Source organism: Typha latifolia, chromosome 13 (genome assembly GCF_019914945.1).
Source record: "Typha latifolia isolate L0001 chromosome 13, TyphaL0001v2, whole genome shotgun sequence".
NCBI lineage: Eukaryota > Viridiplantae > Streptophyta > Magnoliopsida > Poales > Typhaceae > Typha > Typha latifolia.
Window position 1 is genome coordinate 1,184,282 of NC_133098.1, and position 22,880 is coordinate 1,207,161.

General features: G+C 39.5%; 5 protein-coding genes and 1 long non-coding RNA gene across 7 annotated transcripts; 3 read left to right on the forward strand and 3 right to left on the reverse strand.

The window, feature by feature from the left end:
* The first annotated feature begins 45 nt into the window (after positions 1-45).
* LOC140799706 (uncharacterized) lies at positions 46-1,412 on the forward strand. The gene has a single exon (XM_073154147.1). The coding sequence runs from the start codon at positions 46-48 to the stop codon at positions 988-990; it is 945 nt and encodes a 314-aa protein (XP_073010248.1). The 3' UTR covers positions 991-1,412.
* A 4,610-nt stretch (positions 1,413-6,022) lies between these two features.
* LOC140799541 (uncharacterized) lies at positions 6,023-7,210 on the reverse strand. The gene is made up of 2 exons (XR_012111023.1): positions 7,068-7,210; positions 6,023-6,968 (listed from the first exon to the last, which is right to left on the reverse strand). It is a non-coding gene; the product is annotated as an uncharacterized lncRNA (long non-coding RNA).
* Positions 6,227-7,777, forward strand: LOC140799540 (protein JINGUBANG-like). Its single transcript, XM_073153894.1, has 2 exons — positions 6,227-6,979; positions 7,085-7,777. The coding sequence occupies exons 1-2, from the start codon at positions 6,227-6,229 to the stop codon at positions 7,574-7,576; spliced, it is 1,245 nt and encodes a 414-aa protein (XP_073009995.1). The 3' UTR covers positions 7,577-7,777.
* A 1,986-nt stretch (positions 7,778-9,763) lies between these two features.
* On the forward strand, positions 9,764-12,908 carry LOC140799590 (uncharacterized). Of its 2 annotated transcripts, XM_073153967.1 has the most exons (6): positions 9,764-9,976; positions 10,336-10,371; positions 10,476-10,677; positions 10,905-10,983; positions 11,107-11,224; positions 11,371-11,592. In XM_073153967.1, the coding sequence occupies exons 1-6, from the start codon at positions 9,804-9,806 to the stop codon at positions 11,399-11,401; spliced, it is 639 nt and encodes a 212-aa protein (XP_073010068.1). In that variant the 5' UTR covers positions 9,764-9,803; the 3' UTR covers positions 11,402-11,592. The 2 variants fall into 2 exon arrangements, with proteins under 2 accessions (XP_073010068.1, XP_073010069.1); XM_073153968.1 differs by lacking the exons at positions 11,107-11,224; positions 11,371-11,592 and adding an exon at positions 12,580-12,908.
* Positions 12,909-16,199: 3,291 nt separating this feature from the next.
* On the reverse strand, positions 16,200-17,867 carry LOC140800432 (U-box domain-containing protein 39-like). Its single transcript, XM_073155229.1, has one exon. The coding sequence runs from the start codon at positions 17,735-17,737 to the stop codon at positions 16,403-16,405; it is 1,335 nt and encodes a 444-aa protein (XP_073011330.1). The 5' UTR covers positions 17,738-17,867; the 3' UTR covers positions 16,200-16,402.
* An 848-nt stretch (positions 17,868-18,715) lies between these two features.
* On the reverse strand, positions 18,716-20,481 carry LOC140800376 (U-box domain-containing protein 39-like). The gene has a single exon (XM_073155122.1). The coding sequence runs from the start codon at positions 20,422-20,424 to the stop codon at positions 18,868-18,870; it is 1,557 nt and encodes a 518-aa protein (XP_073011223.1). The 5' UTR covers positions 20,425-20,481; the 3' UTR covers positions 18,716-18,867.
* Positions 20,482-22,880: the final 2,399 nt, after the last annotated feature.

Sequence of the window (22,880 nt, forward strand, 5' to 3'; positions counted from 1 at the left end):
CCCCCAATTCTGCACCCAACTCTTCCAATCCCGGTAGATCTCGCAATGTCGGGACTCCTCTCCTTTTCCGTCGCCGGACTCGCCTTCCTCCTCATCTCCCTCATCGAACTCCTCCCCTTCTCCTCCCTCTTCCCCTCACTCTCCTCCTCCTCCTCCTCCTCCTCCTCCTCCTCCTCCTCTTTCCTCCCTCTCCGCCTCCGCTTCCTCTCCTCCCTCTCCCTCTCCCTCCTCTCCCTTCTCTCCTCCCTCCTCTCCTTCTTCCTCTCCTCCTCCCACGACCCCCTCTCCCCTTCTCTCCCACTCTCCTCCGCCGCTGCCGCCTCCCTCTTCCTCCTCTACTCCCTCTCCGGTATCCTCTCCCTCCCGCCTTCCCCTCTCCTCCCCTTCCCCTCCTCCCTCCTTGACCTCCTCCTCACCTTCGCCTTCGGCCAAGAGTTCCTCATCTTCTACCTTCGCCGCAAGGACGTCGACGGCATCGAGAATCGCTACTTCGACCTCCTCCTCGTTCCCATTCTACTATGCATCTTCTCTACCATGTACGTCATCGCTCGGCCACGGGCGGTCCCCCCGCGTCTCGCGCGCGCCGCCGGGCTCGCGCTCCAGGGGACTTGGTTTCTTCAGATGGGCTTCTCTTTCTTTACTAGTGCCATAGCTCACGAATGCCAGATCCACGAGAGGAGTAGAGCGGATTATACTATAAAGTGTAAGAGCCATGAGGATTACCACCGGGCGAGGGCGATCGCGACTCTGCAGTTCAATTGCCATCTTGCTTTGCTTATCGTGGTTGGTGTTGGAGTTTATGGGGCGGTGATGAAGAGAAGGGGTGGGGTTGTTGGTGGATATAGGCCTTTGAATAAGGAGGTGCAGATGGGTGGTGTTGTCTCCCAGTTTACGTTGGATTCAGATGAGGAGGGAGAGATCGTTGCGGAGGCGAACGGGTGGAAGGAGCCGGTTGTTTCGGTACATGTAGCAGAGGAGAATGGTTTCTGAAGAGCAAAGGTACCCTATTTGTTCCTTTTTGATGCGGGATAGCTATATACATGGAGGAGACTAGTTGTTCTTCTGTAGTTGTACCTGGTTCTTGTATGAGCTTTAGTTTTGTTTCTGTGTAAGAATACGAGATTTGTATGTTGTCATGTGATCAAAGGTACCCTATTTGTTCCTTTTAGATGCGGAATATCTATATACATGGAGAAGACTAGTTGTTCTTCTGTAGTTGTATCTGGTTCTTGTATTAGCTTTAGTTTTGTTTGTGTGTAAGATACGAGATTTGTATGCTGTCATGTGATCGATTTGTAGAATGTTCTTTGCACTCCATGGAAGTGTTCATGATGCAACAGTGTTTGAAGTTGAATTACATGTAAATATTGGAGAAATGTATGCAAATCTTGTCATCAGGTTATTTGGTATAATCTCGGCACTCTTGGATTTGTTTTCTGATAAGTCCTATACATCTCGAATGGATTGAAATAACTGTATTGTGTTTGAAGTCAAATGGCAGGGCAATTTTGGAGATGTGCCTATAAATCTTATTACTGGGTTGAGTGAGTGACCTTGTATGTAAATGTGACTCTGACCAGATTTCTGTTTAGTACAAATCAAAGTACATTAGTCAAAGGGCAGATAACAGCGAGGAAACTAAGCTTTTACTTATGTAATAGAGCCTTCTATTGTCCATCTTTAGAAGTTAATATGGAAATGATAACTTAGGTGCATTAACTAGTGTGCATTCTGCTGCAAAAGGAGTTTTCTCAGTTAATTCTTGTGCAGTGCAACAGATGGTTACCAAGCAGCTTGAAGTGCTATCAAGCTCATCGATAATTTTGCATAGAATGGTCCTATACACACCAGATAGTTCGATGACTCTGTTTTCAATGAAACAGATTCTAGATAGTTTGGCTAAATAAAATGTGAATTAGGAACAAACATAATTGGTAGCCCATGTAGATATCCATACTAAAGATGTGCCATTGATATTAAGGGAGTTGACAGTTCATATGATCATATCATGAAAATAGAGTCGTCAAACATGATATGAACTGAACACAGGAGTAGGACTTTATGGTCTTGTTCACTGTTACTTCGGTACTGAAACTATAAGATTCTTGATCATTAGGCTGGTATTAATGGGCAAGTGTATCTACTATACTTACACTTAGGATATTTGCTCTGTATGCATGCTTTATCTGTAGTTATCACAATGAGGTAAATGTGCAAGAGGAATGTTCAGCTTGAGAATTATTCTCATTGATATGTTCATGAAGAATGATGATAGCAATTTTTGGATGGGTTAGTTTACAGATTGTGTGGGGCTTTTTCATAATAATAGTACTCTATGAATGGTCTATTTCTTACAGTTTATTGGAAGGTGGAATACTTAAGCAGTCCTACAGCATAATCATTAAACTGTTTTATTGAGGTAATCAGATTTGGGCATCTGCTGTCTTTTTCTTGGCCTTCCACTATATCTTTAGGTTATGTTTAGACACATAAGTTATCAAATTCATTATCTAGTCTATTCAGCTATATCTTACATATATAGTTACATGGATAGTCACAAGGTTTTGCCTCCCCAAAAATCTTATCCTGTCTGATATTAATAGATATATGTGGAGCAGTTACTATTTCTGCAGATAACTGGATTTGAGGAGGCTAACTTAACAGCGTATCTGTTGATATCTGAATTCTACCGGTTATCATTGACATTAAATGTTCTACGAGGTCTTTAGCCTAGCTTCTTATTTCCCTTTTTTTATTCTGTTCTTTCTTGGCTGGCTTGGTGTGTGGGTGTGTGGGGTGTGGTGGTAGTGGATGGTGGTGGGAGGATTATTTTTGACAGGTTATTTGATTTTAGTAGTCTTACGCAGTAAACATGGAGAGTTGTATATATGTGAGCAGTGTGTGTATTATTACATTTCACTTAACTACGTAGCTCATTTGCTGTTGAAGTACTGGAGGAGTATAGGGAATCATCTTGGTTGAGATCTCTGCAACAAATTACAGAGCATTCCATATACTTGGACTTTCATAACACTATTGTCTTGTGGATTATGCGTACCATCTTTTTGATGTCTCCATGCAGTTAAGTGTAATCATACTATACTCTTAGAACTGTTATTGATTTGCTGTGTTTCAGATTGATATTAAGGGGAAATGTTAGATTATTTTTCATAAAAATTCTAGTGCAGTGGTTGTGTGCCTCTCTTCCTTCATTATTTTTCTTTGAGGTAAATTGGTGTGCTCAAGTTCAGGAGAGCTGTTGCCATTTTTCTTGGAGATAGCTGACCTTGCCGAGTTCTCCCTTTGCTATTCTTGAGACGAAGAGATGTGTATCAGATTGTGCTCTAAATAGGTCTCTATGTACTTGAAAAGAACTCGCTTCAGCCTCTTCCCAGCAACATGCTCGACATGGTAATTTTCATTTGAAACATGCATTGATTCAATTGTTTTATTTGCAAAATGCAGTAAAAATCCATCAAAATCCATATGTGATGGATTTTCTTCAGTGGTCATACAAAAGTTTGTCATCTTAACTTTACTTATATATGCAATTCAATAGTTAATGTAAAGGTTTTTGCCTCTCTGTTTTGTTTATTTTATTTTTTATTTTTTTGCAATGACATTGAAATACAGAGGAGAGGACTGCAGTCCATTGCTAAACAGAACACTCCACCATGATGCAGTTTTGGATTCATCGAACTACTCTTCTTTGAAGTGAAACTTGAATGGACTGCTCACCCATGGTATCAAACTGTCTTAATCTTGCCGGCAGTAAACAGAACATACTTGTTATTTGGTACTTTTCATGTATCCCTCTTGGTAGAGTATCAAGATCATTCATCTATCAACTTAACACCTATTAATCTCTCTTTATTTTTCATTTTATCTTTTTATCTTTTCTGAGAGAAGTAATAAATTTAATTATGTCTTAATTAAACTGATGTCATTGAAATCTTTTCTTGATATTAGGTACACGATCAGGTTGACAAATAAAGGTGAAGACAAAAGGAAAGAGGAGAAGAATCTGCACTACAGATTTTGGAATCCATCCATTCATGACACCTGTTACATTTGTTGACCAAGCTATATAGACTTTTATAGTATACGTGAAGTGGGAAAGCCAGAGGACTTGGGTCTCTTCCTCTTGTCAGTTGGTGCTTGGGGCTGTGCATTTGTGCAGAGATGCTCCCAGATACCATAGAAAAATTTAAGCAAGGAAACATACGTACTAAAACCATCGGTTTCTTCCACTAATTCAAGTCAATGTGAATGGATACACCTCACCTCAACTGCTTGCCCATCTGATGTGAAGTGCACTTGTTCCAGAGTTGAATAACTTGGGTGATATACTCATACTTCAAATTTGTTTGGTGATAGACCGATAGTCACTACAAATGAAAACTCATAACATCTTTTATACCTAAGAGCTCCAAGCCAAGAATGTCTTCACTCTCATGTACAGGAATGTTCTTGTTCCTTTGTCAATGTCCTTAACCACAGGTAGAAGAACCTAAATAGTAGTCCCAAAGGGAAAGGGGCCTGTTTCATCTTTAGTGTAGGTATGCTCCTTTCTGTAGCTTTCATGATGGTATATTTTGGTCAACCATGATGTGAGAATTGTAAGTTCTATGTCCCTGAATGGTCATGTCATTTTTTTTTCTGTACAATTCCAGGAATACAATCCATTTCACCAGTGAATTTAGTGTCACCACTGTCCTAAAAGTATTATAATTCATGATAGACTAACTACACAATTGTGCCAGTCGCTTTCAATAATTTAAACTGTCCAATAGAGTCAAACTCTCTTATAAAACGACGACACAGTGAGCTAGAATTAAGCTTAAAATCTTTATAAAAATAAGACATAAATCAATCCTTGAGTCATAAATAAACAAAAACATTTGTCACAACTCGCAAAGAGTCAAAACAGATACACAGACTACACAGTCCATTTTATTTTATCTTTACAAAAGAAAAAATTGTGATCTTCTAAAATGTGCAGTCGTTTGGCAGCCAAGTTATTGCTAATCGAGTGCAATTAGTGAACTTAACAAAGAAGGTTGTAATTATCTTTGTGCTGACGTTATGCCACCGTCGTAGTGACTACTATTTTGCTCATCCCTGAGATAAGGAGATTGAAGTCTTTCCTTCATTAAATCTATGCCCTTTTCTGGGCCCCATAACTCTGCATGCAGTGAGTCTTTCTAGACCACACTAGCTAGTTTATATGCTATAGATTGTCACAATGGTCTTGTTGTGATGCTACAGATGATCAAATTGGGGTACAGGATCCAACTACTACCATTTTGAGGGTCTACACAGCTGCAGAGTGAGTACTGGAAATATCTAAGTAGAACAACGGTTGCAAGATTGGGCAAAGGTGAAGGTGAGCATATAGTAGAGTTTGGATCAATATCATTACAAGATCACCTTTGTGTTGAAGGAATCTAAATGCTGGAAAGTGGCAAGGAAAAGGTCTAGTGGATTGGGTCTAGAAAGAAATAAAGAAGAAGAAAAAAAGAATGAATGAATGAAAGAAGCCGTGTGGGGTTAAATTCACTGCACGCAATACAGTTGCCTAAGTGGTAGGGTTTGGACAGTGATTTGCATCCATAGTGTCCAGCTTCTGCTACTAACTGATAATGATATCTTAGTGAGCATGCAAATGGCCAAATGCATTTCTCCTTAATTTACATATGACTATCCGAAGATTAATGGCGTTTAGTTCATGCATAAAAAGATATTTAATTATAAATTAATTTTAATTTATTATCAAACGCTCACTTATAACAATTTTGATTATATAAATCAAAGTTACGCGATAATTTATGTATAAAATTTTATAACTAATGAATGAGCGTGACAAAATTATTTACGTTTTTTAAATAAGATTTATATTATGTATAGTTAACATACTTATTTACAGTTTAATAATCGAACATAAATTTATTTAAAAAAATTATTATATTTTATATTTAAGATATGCGCATAAAATTATTCTTGAAAAAAAATCTTATCCAACTAAACAAGACAAATTATTTTAATACTAACTAGTTAAATGAGACAGGCAATCTCAAGACTTTGAAAGCTATTTAATTATCATACTTAGACTTATCCTGCTGATAGTGATTACCTAACAGCTCATATACATATATATATATATATGTATAAAGTACCATCTCCCTTATCTCCTATTCTCTAGCCCCTCTCTCTCTCTCTCTCTAAGATGGATGACATTACACCTTCCTCCATATCTTATGATCACACAACCAAGAAACCCGACACTACTCGACTCTCCAAATCTATATCTTTATCCTCCCAACCAAGCCTCCCCTACCTCCCCTCCTTAGACTACCAAATCCCAAGCTCACCACCATCATCAATCCATCAATGCGTCACCACCCTCAAAGGCCACTCCTCCTACATCTCCTCTCTGGCCATCCATGGCAACTCCTTGTACACCGGCTCCTCCGACGAGCAGATCAGACTATGGCAACTACCCATACCCTTAGAACCGGCTCCGCTCCGAGATGGGCCCTCGAGTTCCACGGTCGCAGTTACCAAAAGTCCAATCAAATCGCTACTCGTCTCGAATAGCAATTATCTGTTCTCCTCCCATCAAGACCACAAGATCCGAGTGTGGCGGATCGGCGGGAAGAGGAAGGGTAAGTTGCTCGCGGTGTTGCCGACGGTGACGGACCGGATTCTGAGCCTGGCGTCCCCGGAGAAGTACGTCGAGGTAAGGCGGCACAAGAGGTGCACGTGGGTGCACCACGTCGACGCCGTCTCCGCCCTCGCCCTCTCGCACGACGCCGCCTTTCTCTACTCCGTCTCGTGGGACCGCACCCTCAAGGTCTGGCGGACGTCTGACTTCCGGTGCACGGAGTCGGTCGGCGCCGCGCACGACGACGCGATAAACGCGGTTGCCGTCTCCGGCGATGGCTATGTCTACACCGGCTCGGCCGACACTAAAATCAAGGTGCGTCAATTCACATAGCTCGCTAAGATATAATTTATTAGTTTCTCTAAAAATTAAAAATAAAAACTCTCAAACCATATTAACTTACTTTCTATTAATGGGAAGGTATGGAAGCAGCCCCACGGAGAGAGGAAGCACTCCTTGGTATCCACATTGGAGCGGCACAGGTCGGCAGTGAACGCGCTAGCGCTGAGCCCCGACAGCTTTGTGCTCTACTCAGGCGCCTGCGACCGGTCGGTCATAGTCTGGGAAGGCGGCGGCTGCGGTGGACAAATGGAGGCCACCGGGGTTCTCAGAGGCCACAAAAAGGCGATCCTCTGCCTGGCGACGGCCGGAGAATTAGTTTGCAGTGGATCGGCAGACAGAACTGTGAGACTATGGAGGAGGGGAGAAGACAAGGGCTACTCTTGCTTAGCAGTCTTAGAAGGCCATGGAGGAGCCATCAAGAGCTTGGCAGTGGCTGGAGCTGCTGCTGATTTCTACACCGATGGCTCTTCTGGTCATGAGACCAACAGTGCATATTTTGTTTGCAGTGGAGGGATGGATTGTGATGTAAAGGTTTGGAAACTCTTAATTCCATCTTTCAAGGTGAGTTAAATTTCAGCTAATAACTCTTTGACTTCAAAGCATAGAATTATAGGTTATGGTTGGACGTGGAAAAAAGGGCCTCATCTCCCATTTCTAACCTTTTATAATACTTTTGGTTGCCATTGATGTTGATATTGATGTTGATGTTGATATTGATGTTGATGTTGACGAATGTATTTAATTTATAATCGTGGTCGCTAATTAATATAATTTTAATTTTCTATTATAAAAGAGAAAGGTTGTGAAGTAGGCAAGCAGGCAGGCCTGCCTTAACCTAATCTTCTACCGCAGCCCATGATGTATTTGACCCCACTGACCAAATTAATGTACAAATGACCAACAAGGTGAGTCCAAGGAGGGCCAAAAATCTATGCTCATTGTAGCTTGGCATTTTGTGTTCTATATTATTCAATTTCTTTCTCTGCCTAACCTTAAACCAAAAAAAAAAAAAATATATTAATTTAAAATTAAAAGAAATGCCTGCCTAACTTAAACATTTGCCCTCCAAGACATTGGGAGATTAATTATATTTCTAATGGAACTTAGAGTAAAATAATACTTTGAAGTTTAGATGCTACGATGATAAATAAATTCTTATACTACCTTTGGACATTCGAACTTACTCCTCATCATAATTTAAGATCATATATATTGTTAGTCAAAACTATGGTAGACCGGGATTTTTTTTTTTAAAAAAACAGCATATTAAATACTCTAAATTTGGGCCATATTCATATAGGCTGAAACGGGCCGCATTCATTTGAGTCACAACGGCAGCGATCGACTTCTATATCCACCAGTTTTATTTTTCTCTTTCAATTTTTTTTTTTACAAATAACACCTCATATCTTCAAAGGGTGACAGCCGAGCTTTCGAACACCAAAATATGCTGACTGCTTTTGAGTTTTGATGTTCGAACACTCGAACCTAACAGTGTGTTTAATGGCGTTTGAACGTCGAGATCATTGTGTTAGAATTAATTTGAATTACTTTGAATTTTATTTAGCCTCTAAATATGTAGAAGACAGTCATTTTGGGATTAGGAAAAAATATTAATATTTCTGTCATCTCGTACTTCATCTCTCTTAATCTTCTCTTTTGATCCAAGGCCGATGCCGTCAACCATTTTCTTTCTTCTCGACTATTGAACCCTCTAGTCTAATAGGGTCGGCTATCTTCTCCCTCATCCCTCAAACCCTAGCTGTCGGCTAACTCCTCCTTTCTCATGCATCGATCCTCTTTCTTTTTTAGGGCTGATAATCTTCTCTCTCTTCTTTCTGTCTAAATCACATATCTATCTTTCGCCGTCATTATCACTATTATCCTTTCCGCTCTCATCGTATAAATCTCATAATCTCTATTAAATCCACTACCAAATTGCTACTACCATCTCTACAAATAAGCCTAGCCAGACTCACAATATATATAATACCATAAGTGGACTTTATTTATAATATTATAAAAATATAAAAGTGTTATTTATTATTTATCTGAAAAATTAGAGTTAATGATACGGACTCCATGAATTGTTCCCCGTTTTCACCTGAATCTGATTCATTTATTTTTGCGAAACATTAATCTCATTAACTATAAAAAGATGTTTAAAACATCAATTTTATTAATTATCTATTAAATTTTATTAAAAAATAATATACGACTATAATACGATCAATTTTAAGAGATACCTTTTACCCACATTTTAAAATAAAAGAAAAAAAAGTTGAGGATAAAATTATTTTAAAATATGCATTCTTTTTTTGTTATTCTCAAAATAAACTCTTTAGTTTATAAATATTTTTTCTTATATTCACACTTATTTTAAAATATAATATAATAATTATTTTTAATGTGATATAAAGTGAAAAAATATAGAAGAATATGTTTTGTTTTTCTATAAAATTATCATGAATACTCTTTGATTTAATATAAAGTGAATTAATGGGATAAATTTTAAAAGTAAATTAGTAATTAGATTGGTGTGTCGTATAAAATATAATATTAATAAAAAGTATTTATATTTAGAATGTAATTATTATGATGGTTAATTATTATTCGTATTAACGGAGGCTAATTGGAGTATTCTTCAAATAAAAGGGGGCTACTTGAGAATAGCCAAATTATTCGGGGTCTTAGTGTAATTTTAGCAAAAAAAAGGACCAAAAAATATCATTGGTGTGGGCGCTACCAATCATCGGCCTGAGAAGTCCAGGCGAGAGAGAGGGAGAGGTACCAAAAAATGTCATCTTCCTCGCTTCATCTTATCGTCTGCTTTGCTCTCCTCTCTCGCATACTCCTCATCTCATCCGTCTCCGCCGCCGGCCGCCCTCTCCTACCACCAAAGCGCAAGCCCTCCGCCGCCGCCGCCACCGCTCGCTGGCTCGCGGCCGAGAACTCCTGGGGCGTCCTCAGGTCTTCCCGTTTTCCTTTGTCTGTTTCCCCCGTCCGTTTTGATTGGTTAAATTTAGTACTATTGTTGGTGTCTTTGTTAGGAAAGATGGATTGATTAATGATGGTAGAATAGATTGAAAAGGTAGTGGTATTTGGAATTATAAAGTTGAGATCTTTCTTATAAACGACAATCAATTGACAAGTTAACGCGAAGCTAATCGTAACAGAATTGTAGAATTGAAAGATTGCTTCTTAAGAAAATGCCAATTCCTAAATTTCATGCTTAATTATGATGCAACCATGTGAAATGAAACAATTATCTTGATTCTTTCGGTATTAGTTCTGCAAATTACTGAGGTGTCCTTTCCCTTGTTTTGCAGCACCATCGCAAATGATTTAGGGGGAGCTCCGTTTGGGTACTCCTTTCCTCATCGTGTAGAGCTGCATCTTTTGATAAATTGGAATAAATGGTTGTATTCTATAGTGATGTTTTTCTTTTATAATTTCTCGGTGTGTATAGGAATGTTGTTTCATATAGTGATGGATTACCTGGGCAAGGACGCGGCATCCCCTACTTTTATTTGACAACACTAGATCCTACTGCAAGGAATGCATTAGAGGATGAAAGGTCATCGTTCACTCTTAGTGAGTTCCCTCTAGGAACCTGCGGCAAGATAGACCCTGAGAACCCCACTTGTGCAAAACTTACACTTACAGGAAAGGTACATTGTTATGTCATCAATATAGGTTTGTTTTCAGATTCAGCATACATCTTTGTGTAATTACGAAAATGATCGTTGAGATGTTGTTTAGGTAGTCTCATTCAGGAGAAATTATTTACTTCTGTTTGGTTATACGACATTGTTCGAGTTTTCATCCTCATACTTTTGGATATTGTAAATCCTTCTGGCAGCGTAATCTATCTGTTCTTCTAATTTTACTTTTACAGTTGAAATTGGTTGACAACCAGTCAGCCGAAGCAGAATTCGCTCGATGTGCATTATTTTCCAAGCATTCAGAAATGAAAGGTATGTAGTAAATCTTACATCAATTTTATTCTTTTAAGCAACTTTAATTTGTTTGGATAAGTCAGAAACACAAGCTGAAACAAAATCTCTCTGAGTAACTGCTCTTGTTAATGGTGGGTGTAGATTGGCCGGAAGATCACGACTTCCAGATATTCAAATTAGATATCGAGAATATATTCTTGATTGACTGGTTTGGTGGTGCCAAACCTATATCTCCAGCTCAGTACCTGAATCTTGGAACGTGAGTAGTCATGTTTGTGTATATAATAAAAATAAATCTGAAATATAGAATTTGTTGCAATGTGGATTCTGGTTTATTGCATCATCTTCAATCTAAAGACTAAAGCTAATGCACTTCCCCTTAAATGGGGACCTCCTAATACACAGGGACCAGCTTCCTTTGATATCCATGGCATGAAGTCGAGCGTGAATCTCTAGTAGCATGCTCAACCAGCACAGCATTATACATGTGAATCTTCTCTCTGTACAAGCAGGGGAAAATACTGTGTGTTTATCTTGTAAATATTACTATCTGTTGGTCATTATAATTGACCAATGTCGAAATGAACTTATCAGTTGAAGTTGCCAATAAATCACATGGTTTGGAAAGGTTCATGCGCTTTGTATAAATTGTTGATCCAAACTCGCCATACTATCTTTTCCTGATTCTTTTCTTCTTTGAGATTCCTTTACTACATACCGATGAAGATGGTGAACTTTTCATGTGTGTGTGTCGCATCATTTGTTGATCCAAACTCGCCATACTATCTCCATTCTGATTCTATTGGACATCACATGCTTCTGATCTTGGGGATCGTTTGATTAATAGAAAACATCAAATCTCTCAAATCCCTGAAGATAAATCACTAAATTCCTTGGAATAATCACTAGGTTGGTATCATTTGTTAGATACGCAGAGAGGCACTACACAATTTCATTTCTTTTCTTTTCTTCTTCCTTAGTTGTATCTTCTATATCACATTTTGTCTAGTATTATATTATATTACATTGATTGATCTTTATGCAATGTTCCAAGAAAGAGTTCAAGGTTAAAAAATAAATAAATTTAGTTCCGAGACTGTATACATTTACTATAATATCCTTTATGCTTATCTCTTTACATCATGGGTCACGTCGACACCTACGTAACCCTAATTTTACTGTTTAAGCTGATTATTTAACATAGTATCATATTAGTTATTTTTTTCTAAGGTCACGAGTTTATTCTCTAACTCTAACTATTAATTTCTAACAATCTTACCACCTGGCAGCTCTTGACTGGGCTGCCAGATCACAGTAGCATCTCACTCGAAATCACTCGAAGTAACTTTTGCCCACCTATCCAATTTGTTTTTTAACTGAAGCAGCACAGGGAAATTAATGTGTACCATAAGATTTTCATCATTGGGCAGGGCCTGTCACAAGACTATTGTCATAATTTATATACATCATTTATAAGACATATGAGCATGGTGTCATGGGTTCTCATCATAATCCTCCCTGTGACAAGCTAGATGATGCACCAATAGTAGCAGCAGTAGTAGTAGTAGTTGCACTACTAGTATGTTCTTCTTCTCACCATCATCACCATTCCAGTGAGGAGCTCAGAGATCACGATGATGGTTGAGGTCCTGAGGAGGAATAAAGAGGATGGAAGAGAAGAGATGATGATCTTTATGGTGATGGCTTTGTGATGAGCACATTCATGCAAGTCAAAGAGAGTATCGTTGGTTGCCTTCTCTCTCTTCAACTGCATGTCTCTGGGGAATCAAGCTTCTTGGTCCGATCGATCCTTCTGATTACATCTATGGAAGGAGAACAACTACTGTAGTACCTGCTATTTATTATCTATGGCTTCTATGTATTCTAATTATTTCACTTGTTTGGATTTGCCTATTGGATGATCCTATCTGTTTCTTTGGTTATTGATGTCTATTTTGTTGATTAGAGACGTGGATTCTTCTTTGGATTTGTTTGGCTTACATGGGTTTTGAGATCCTGCGTATATGTATCGGTAGATCTGACCAGATCTCTAAAGAGTTCTGGGTGTGAGAATAAATGGGGTTTCCTACTATTGCCTCTTCGTTCTTCTTCCCACTGCGTGCTTGGTGATATTAATCCTGGAACAGCTAGTTCTCGATGGAAAGGCAAAGAAGTATCATACGGTATGAAGTAATGAATCCGTTCTCGAGCACATAACAGTAAGTTTATCGACCATACTCCCTCGCCATATGTGCTTGCTGAAAGATTCCATTCGTGTCTGCATCTAGATCTTTGTCTTTCGAAGAATTTAATGGTGTCGTTGGATTGGATTCGCATCTAGATCTTTGTTTGTGCTTGCAATATTAAGTATCTTAATGTTATGCCTCATTGAAATAAATGCGATTATTTTCGGAGTTACATATACAGAATGTTCATCGTTAGTTCTTTCACTGTGATCTGTCGTTTTGCTCATCATCACTCACGCGATAACAGAAATAGTTTCAATTGAGAAGTAAAATATGAACCTTTTTTTTTAAAAATTTAAAAAAAAAATTTCTTAGGATTCCAAGTAGAGATAATAATTATCAAACCCTAGCTTTTTGTATGATCCTTTATGTATTTATTAGCACGAGGTACAATATTCCTTTCATCCATTGTACTAATTTCTTAAAATTTATATGATGCTCTAAATAAACTGGATGACTCTCTATGTGTTATGATGCTCTTCACCTCTTGTCAATTAAGCTACTGATGCTTCCAGTGTCAGCCATATATAACTTAGAAAGTAGAATAATGAAGTAAATGAATGATCGATTCCTTTGGTTGATGACATTTCCTAGATTCTTGTCAATTTATCTGGGATAATTCCCTTGTGCAAATTTAGTATATTTTAATACAAGTGTCTTGTCTTCAGAAAACTAGGTACTGTTGAATGTATCCATTAATTCATCAATCCAATTTTAGTGTATTGTTATTTATTCATCATTGCAGTATAGATAGTTCTTCTATGTACATAAAAATTAAATATAAATTTTATCTAATTTCACAATTACTTTCAGAATTCTCGGTTAAAAAATAATTTATCATAATGCATCATAATTATATAATATAAATACCATCACAAATAAAACATCCTATATCAAAATATTATTATTATTATTATTATTATTATAAATATATTCTAATATATTGCCAAGTCTATTATAATTATATTATATTCTAATGGGTTTAGTAATGAAGATGACAAATTGATAGAATAAGTGAGTGAATTATTCCACATAAATTTCTTAAAATAAAGTGAAATTATTCCGATATGGAGCACTTAGTAACTAACTGTTAGCCTTTTGAGTACATATGTATTCGTTGTTCATGAATATTATTATTTACTATGACGTATGAATAAATCGTGTTCAGACTTGAGGAGTAGGAAATATAAAGTTGAGAATTATTGGTGATACCTAAAATGGCATCAGAAATTGTACGACGTGGTCGGATTTCTCTGCATGGGAGTTGTCTTGTTGGAATTTGGGTCGTTTTGCCAATCAAACTCTAAGTTGTCCTCTTGGAATGTGTCAGTTAACTAATCAAGTCTCATTTGTTTTTATCTCCTTTTGAATTTTGAACAATAGCTTAGCAGTGGGATGACTTGAAACTAAGATTATGTGGTCTTAATATGCTGATTAAAACTTAATAAGGCTTAAATTTGGTGAAATCTCTTGAATGATTGATTAAAAATATATATATCTTTAGTGTGATATAAAATTAGGATAAAAAGTCATTTTAATTATTTTTATCTTTCGTAAGTTAAACACAAATATATTTTTTATGTGTTCTTTATTATATAATTTAAAGAGTGGATATTAAAACTTGTAGTTACAAAATGTGATCTTATTATAGGTTAAGCGATGAGTAGTTGACATGTACACCTCTATTATAGAATAGAAAAATATAGTATTTGATTGTAAGCTAGAATAATTATATAACAGTTATCTATGATGTTATATACATTTATATAATAATTGGATCGTAAGAGAGAGAAAAACAGAAGAAGATCATTTTTGACATAATATGCGAAATAACTTTAATTAAATTTATGTATAGAATAAATTTTGAATTTAGATGAATAATATTTTAAATTTATAGTACGGACAATTTGATATCTAAGCTATAAATCTAGTGTTACTTAATCTAAAAATAAAATAAAAAATCTCATTAGCTGTAAATAAATATGGCCTTGTCGTTCAAAGTTTCATCTTCTCAAATCATAAAGCCATTGTCATGTCCTGTAAGCAAGAAAGCAAAGCCATGGATTTTGACAAATTTCTTCTTCTTTTTAAAAGAAGACGAGTCGTGCGAGTACCGTATGAATCGAGCCAGCTCTGGAATAAATAATTATAAATATTTAAAATAAAAAAAAACAAGCACAGTAATATTATTGTGCATTGCTTCTTGACTTTATTGTTCTTTGAATTTAATACAATCTTTAGAGAATAAATCAGCAACGAAATAATCAAAACTAGCGACCCATCAGTATCAATATACCACATAACAATTTGCGGCCATAGACATAGAGTATCAAACTTTGACATATAAGGAAAATTTTGGTTTGCATATAAGGAAAATTTATTTATAAATATTAAGATTTTAAATATATTTTATAAATAAATATTTATTTATGTTTGTTTGTTTGTTTTGGTCCAATTTTATTTATAAAATAAATTAAGTGCATAAAAATTTCTTACGAGTGAAGAAGTGTGAGAAAATTATGCACATCTTTTTAAGCAAATTTTTTATTAATAAAACAATTACAATATATTTGCTACATCGGATTTGATATAAAATATTGTGACGTATAAAAAGTAACTAGTGAAAAATAATCATCTTTACGTAGCAAATTATAACCAATTATCTTATTTCTCCAATTCAATTTCACACTATCTTGTATACAAGAGTATTTCATCTTAAAATGATCTTACTAATCATACTTTAAGGTACCTAACTTGCGTATCTTATTTAAGGCACCTAATTTGTATCTAGGAGATGCATACAAAGTTATCATTAGAAATAAAATCCTAAATTTATAACTACTAATATAAATAAATTAATATCAATCCAAAATTAGCCAGTTTAGATGAAGCAAAGCATTACTGCAACCTTTCCAACGTTTGATAAGGATTTATTCATTCAGTACAGGCTTAAAGCACTTAAAAAAAAAAGATCTTACGAACAAACTATGCAGCAAACATCAATCCCATTTCTTTCTAATAAATAGAATCCCACAAGGTTTGAACTACACAAATCCATCCATTTAACAAAGTACAAACAATTCAAACCCCAAAAAAGTAAAGAAATGAAATGAAAACGAATTATATAAACACAAACAAGAAAAAAAATTCTCTTTTTTTTTTTTTTTGGAAAAAAAAACCATCATCGTCTGTCAGAATTCGGTCGTGTTGTGATCGGGAGCATACCGGAAATTATTCCTGCCGTGCCGGCCCCGAATCGACATTAACCCGTCCGATACGATACTTGCGTTATCGTACTCCTCCTCCTCCGCCTCCCCTCTCATAGCTCTAAGCGTCTTCCTCGCCATATCGCTCCGCATCCCTCCTCCTTCCTCCGCCACCTTCATCAGCAACCTCTCCGCTCCCGCCATCCTCGCTATACCCCGAAACCTCACGCTTCCCCTGCTCATCTCGTGCAGTGCCGACAGGCAGTACTCTTCCTCTTTCGTACCCGCCGTCGCCGCCATGACCGCCACCAGCGCCGCCACCGCCCCGCCATCCATCAGCGCCGCCCTCCCCTCCTTGCAGCCCGCCAGGTTCGCCAACACCATCACAGCCGGCCTCCTCAGTCCCGCCACTGCCGCGTCCTCCCCCGCCGCCATGTCCAGCACCATCCGCGCAGTCCCCGGGATCATTGAGATCTTGGATCTGTTATTCCCCACGAGTGAAAGGTAGTAGAGAGCCATCCCAGCGTCGCGGCGCGTCCTCGGGGATTCGACCGGGTCGGAGAAGAGCTGGAGCAGCGGCTGGATTGCGCCGAGGAAACCGATCACGGTGCGGTTGTCGTCAGCGACGGCGAGGCTGTGGATCGCGCCGGCGGCGTGGTCGCGCGCCTCAGGGTGACCGCTTCTGAGCACGGCGACGAGAGGCGGCACGACGCCGGATCGGACGATCCGCACCTTGTTCTCCGGCTCCAGCGAGAGGTTCACGATGGCGGCGGCGGCGTTGATCTGTACGCCGGGGTCGGGAGAGGAAAGGATACGGGAGATCACCTCGAGCAATCGCCGCGTGCAGAGGTAGAGCCGCCGCTCGCGGCCGCCTCTCGTTGCCTCGCGGAGGGAAATCATCGCCTCTTCTTGGTCGGAAGGGATCGAGTCCATTAACTTGATTAGGATTTCCTCCTCAGTGCAATCTTCTTCGGTCGAGGTGGCTTTTTGGTTCCTCCTCGTGCCGACGGTTCTTGGGGGCATGAACGATCTGACAATCTCGCGGGCAGCGTGTGGGGCGAGAGGAAGTGGGGGAGGGTGGCCGGAGCGCTCGCACCAGTTCAGGATCGCGTTCTTGAGGCGAGTATTGGGGATGAGGACGAGAGGGGAATTAGGGTTGGGGTTAGAGTTAGGGTCGGAGAGGGAAAGAGGGATGAAGTCGAGGTCGACGCAGGCTTGAATGCAGGGGCGATCGAAGGACTCGCCAGAGGATATGATGACGGGATCCGCCATGAGAGAGTTCGAGATGGGGCAGAGGAACTCCTTCGGTGGGTCATCCATTCCTCGACGGCGGCGGCGGCGAGGTCTGGAGGTTGAGGGATGGAAGAATAGAATTGGTTGGAAAAGCGCGGGTTCTTCACAGCTCCAGGTATAATCCTTTTCTTCGTCTTACTTGTCTAATTTCGAGATTATCTTTTCTAGAATGACGTGTTAGTTAGATTTAAATAAGTTTAGAGGTTAGATAGGGACTTAAATGAACTTAAATCATGTATAATTGTATATATAATATTTTGATATAAATTTTTTTTTAATGTTCACGAGAAAATTAAATTTACGAACTCATAAGCCGATAAGACTCAATAACTAATCTACAATAATAATCTGAAGAGTTAATTTGTGGTCAATCTTTGCTCGTGAGATTTTATAACAAAAAAGTAGAAAATTAAAAAAAAAACTATAGTCAAAGTCAACCATTTCAATGGATAGTAGTTATAGCTTATTCACGATGGCGTGACAATTCGTACGTACCAGCAAAGCTCTGGGTCACTCTCTCATTTTTTTTAACTCGAAAATAAAAAATTATTTATATTTTATTCATTCTGAGGAGGAAGACGATTGCACCACCAAGCTCCCATTTTCAACTACAAACTGAGTTCATATCATGACGCAACTAAACATTAATAACAATCTCTAAGAGCAGAGAACGATTAGGAGAACCACAGGAAAAATGAAATTCTTACTTCCAGCCCTCGATTACTAATTAAAGTCATAACGTCAACCGTATTATATTCATCTTATTGGAATCCAAGAGCCAAAGATAATCTTGAGAATTAACCTGACGCTTACTATCAGGATATAATAAAGTAATAAAATTGCAGGTTTGACTTTCCAGTCTTTCCTCAATAACGTGCAGGAAAGGAAAAGAAGGATTCAAGATATAGGAATAGGGGAAAAAAAGTAGAAAGATTGAAAGTTTGGAGTACAAAGCATCTCATTAACCTCAATATAATCCTTCTTAAATAAATTAAAAAAAAAGAATTAGAGACGGAGAGATTCCATTTTCACTTCCAAATAATTACAAATTATCACAATATACTCGACAATTTCATAAACCAAATATAAAGTAAAAACAAATATGCCATAAAATCCAAAAGGAAAAAAGGAATAAAAAACACTAAAAATTACAGTGATCAGAACTGCGCGGTGTTGGAACCGGAGGAAGCACCGTAATCCCTGTACCGCATCGGGAACGACATCAACCCCTCGGAAACCACGCTCCCGTCGTCGTACTCCTCTCCGAAGCCGACCGCATCGTCCTCCCCTTTCATCGCCCTCAGCGTTTTCCTCGCCGTCTCCCTCCTCACTCCTCCCCCTCCCCCGCCGCCGACGCTCTCCTCCGCCACCCTCATCAGCACCCTCTCCGCACCCGCCGCCCTCGCCAGTCCCCGAAACCTCAGGCTCCCCCGACTCATCCTGTATAGCGCCGACAGGCAGTACTCCTCCTCCGCCGTCCCCCTCGACGCCGTCCCCTCCCTCATCGCATCCACCACCGCCGCCACCGTGCCCCCGTCCATCAGCGCCGCCCTCCCCTCCGCGCACACAGCGAGGTTTGCGACCACCATCATCGCCAGCCGCCGCAGCGCCGCCGCCTCAGCCGGCGCCGCGGCGTCCCGTGCTGCCATCACAGTGAGCAGGGACCTCACGGCCCCGGGTGTCTTAGCGATCTTGGGTTGGTTCATCCCGGCGAGGGACACGTGGTGAAGCGCCATCCCGGCGTCGCGGCGCGCGCGGTAGCCGTCGGATCCGCTCGCCAGGAGCTGGATCAGCGGCGGGATCGCGCCGAGCACCCCGATCGTGGCGCGGTTCTCGTCCTCCAGAGCCAAGCTATAGATCGCGCCGGCGGCGTTGTCTCGCGCCTCTGGATTCCCGCTCTTCAGCACCTCGATAAGCGGGGAGACGGCGCCGGACCGGACGATCTTGGCCTTATTCGAGGCCTCCAGAGAAAGGTTCACCACCACGGCGGCGGCATTGGTCTGGATCGCGGCGTTACGGGAGAGGAGCATCGGGCGGAGCGCGGCAAGCAACCGCGGAGTACACAAAGAGACCCGCCGCTCCCGGCCCTCCCGAGTGGCTTGCCGAAGCGAGGCCGCCGCCTCTTCCTGCTCGGATTCCTCTTCGGAGTTGATCAACTTGTTGAACATGTACTCCTCGTCCTCCATAGAAGAAGAAGAAGAAGGAAATTTATTAGATCTAGTAGAAGTAGGCGGAGAGACATAGGGAATGCTCTCCTCCTTCTTCTTCCGAACGGAGAAGGGGGGAGGGGTAATAGGGGAGGGCGTCTCCTTCGGGGCTTCCTTTTGCGGGATGAGGCGGCGGACGATGTCGTGAGCGGTGGCGGGGGAGAGCGGGGTGGGGCGAGGGAGGTGGAATTGGTCGCACCAGTTCAAGATGGAGGTCCTGAGGGCGACGTTGGGGATGAGGAAGAGAGGGGAGGAGGAGAAGGAATGGGAGGAAGAGGAGAGGGAGGGAGGAGTGAAGGAGAGGCTGGCGCAGGCTTGGATGCAGCTGCGCTCGAAGGTGTCGCCGGAGGGGACGATGACGGGGTCAGCCATGAGGGAGCCGGAGATGGGGCAGAGGAACTCCGCCGGGGGCTCGCCGGTGACGAAAGAGGAGGACGGAGAGGTCGATGGCGAAGGCGAATTCCGCGGGCTCGAGGTCAGCTTCCAACGCGGCCTCCCCGTTCCCATTGGTATGACTTCTTAGCCTTTCTTCTGTCTGTCTATAGAGGAAGACCATTTATTCTAACTCCCTCTCTCTATTGTGTTTGATTTTTAAAGGGAAGACTGAAGAGGGACTAAAACGCAAAAAGAGAAGGGTGAAAGTGAAAACGTAAAGCTTAGAAATCAGGTACTATTTCGATGTTTATTTTGTTTCCCTTTTCAGTTCTAAGACTCTATGTTGATTTTATTAATGAAAAAGAAAAGAAAAAAAAAGATTTTAATCTATCCTCAACGTGCATATTATTTCATATGTTTAAATAATTGTTCTATAAATGCCGATATTTCTACATGACCTCTAGTTCGTCAGAAGGTTGGTGTTGAATTTTTTATCTTATAGGCACTGCTTGTTATGCTATTTTTTCTGGACCACAATCTTATTAGTACTAATCAATTAGTCATCAAGTCAAACTCTAAAAATTGTTACACACGCAAACCTAAAATTATGAGAAATTACCCTTTATTATCAAAGTTGCATATGTGGAGAAGCCCGGCTAAAAGATAAAAGTAAAAGACTACAATGCATGGGCCCTTGTTATGATGAAGTGATGAATGGTTGCAAGTGCTGAGATGTTATGATCTTGACTCATTCAAAAGATTCACTTGTTGTAACGAAATTAAGAAATAACTTGGATCACACATCTTGAGACAGCTAGCTTTGGACAAAAGACTAGTGTAAGTTGTCTAATTTGATGGAATTAATTAGCCACATGAAATCATAGAGAAGCTTACTTAAATGGTGGTCATTATTGGGTTTAGTCACAGGCATGCAAGCCATGTTTTGGCAAAATGTTTAAATGGGTAATGGATGCCCCAATCATGTCATTGACATCCATGTATAAAAGATTGATAAAGGATTAAGGAATTATTCTATAGCTTATTTTATGTATTGTGTTTCCTCAACAACACTGCAGAGTTTTTTTTTCGACAGAGCGTATGATACAGAGTTTGCTGAAAGCCTCAAAATCAATTGCTCTTCTCAACAATTTAGATGCAAATTGGCATTTAGAAGTTGTGGTATGATTTTATCTTTTAAATTCAGAGTTCAGATGAGTGAATCCCTGCACTTCTCTTGAAAGATATAGATGATAAAGACGGCTTGAGGCCCAACCTGACATCGACCTAAAGATTGAGGAATTCTGTACTTTATTCATCAGATTTGGATAATTCTCCATCAATTTTTTAATTTGTTTGACCATTTCAGACTTGATTTTGTGTGGAGAAAGGATTTTTCACCATTGATGTTTTGTCACCATTAGGATTATTTCAACCTCTAAATATGTTAACAAGGAAATAAGGAAGTGTTGACAAAGGAACAACGAGAATTGTACGAAAAAGAAAAATAACAATCTAGATCCAGACTTTTCTCATGCTTTAAGATAAGAAAAGCCTGTGGGATGGCAATATGCTACCAAAATACAACACTTTCAACTCAATCAAACTAAGTTTTATTAAAGCTTTTGCTCTGCTCTGTGATACATTGTTAAACATTTGAAGGCAAGGAAGAGGCATCCACTGCCTTCTGTTGTATTTGCTTAAAGCAAAGCTCTAGTTATCCTGTCTCTTTTGCTTCATAAAAATGTCATCCAGTCCTATTTTGATAGGTTTAATACATCATATTAGTGCATTCTGCTGTTGTTAGCAAGTGTCGTATCACATGGCATGGTAGTTAGTGGATGGTGGAGAAGAATTTTTTTTTTATTTTTAAAATGGGAGCTTGTTCACTGAAAAGAAGAGGCTTCTTCTAAATGACAAGAGGGTCATGTGAGACAACTTGTCCTCTCTCCTCACACCTATTCAATTATTTGACCAAGCCAAGGTTAAGATTCCTACTGCTTCCTCCAGCTCATGTATCTAGTTACTTTAAATCTTCAACTTGATCATGGTGAGATCTTTGTGGGATTAGAATTGGTGTCAAGCATGATGGCTTGCATGCCTTACAGGGATGTGATACAAACTTGTTGAGATTTGAATTAGTCCTCAAAGTAGGACACTCTTCATGAGCTTGGTACCTTAAAAATATCCTGCCATTCTGGCATATGGTGGCAAAGATTTATACAGTACAAATGGCTTATTGATGTAGTACATCAAAAGCATTCTTTATGTGGGTTGATATTCCTACCATTAGCTATATTTCAGTATTATTGCAGAAATTATCTTCTCTTTTTCTTATATTTGCAAAAAATCACCTTATGTTCATCACATTGGTATCTTGATAAATTATTTCCTGGACTGTAGAGCAAGCGAACCATTACATCTTTCCATTGGTATCACCACAAACAGAGAGTAATAAAAACAAAACAATAGCTTTACAGAGACTCTGTGTCCTATTTAACATATATGAGATCTTTTATTCTTCACACCAAAGCTCTATTATTAATGTTATAGCTCTTTAATGTTCTTTCTCAGGTGTGAAGTGTTGTGAG

What these genes read in the sequence shown, in the direction of transcription:
- LOC140799706 (XM_073154147.1), top strand. Translation starts at nt 46, where the DNA reads ATGTCGGGACTCCTCTCCTTTTCCGTCGCCGGACTCGCCTTCCTCCTC.
- LOC140800432 (XM_073155229.1), bottom strand. Translation starts at nt 17,737, where the DNA reads ATGGATGACCCACCGAAGGAGTTCCTCTGCCCCATCTCGAACTCTCTC.
- LOC140799540 (XM_073153894.1), top strand. Translation starts at nt 6,227, where the DNA reads ATGGATGACATTACACCTTCCTCCATATCTTATGATCACACAACCAAG. An exon ending in CGGCCGACACTAAAATCAAG is followed by an intron (nt 6,980 to 7,084) that starts GTGCGTCAATTC and finishes ATTAATGGGAAG; the next exon opens with GTATGGAAGCAGCCCCACGG.
- LOC140799590 (XM_073153967.1), top strand. Translation starts at nt 9,804, where the DNA reads ATGTCATCTTCCTCGCTTCATCTTATCGTCTGCTTTGCTCTCCTCTCT. An exon ending in AACTTACACTTACAGGAAAG is followed by an intron (nt 10,678 to 10,904) that starts GTACATTGTTAT and finishes TTACTTTTACAG; the next exon opens with TTGAAATTGGTTGACAACCA. An exon ending in CAAGCATTCAGAAATGAAAG is followed by an intron (nt 10,984 to 11,106) that starts GTATGTAGTAAA and finishes TGGTGGGTGTAG; the next exon opens with ATTGGCCGGAAGATCACGAC.
- LOC140800376 (XM_073155122.1), bottom strand. Translation starts at nt 20,424, where the DNA reads ATGGGAACGGGGAGGCCGCGTTGGAAGCTGACCTCGAGCCCGCGGAAT.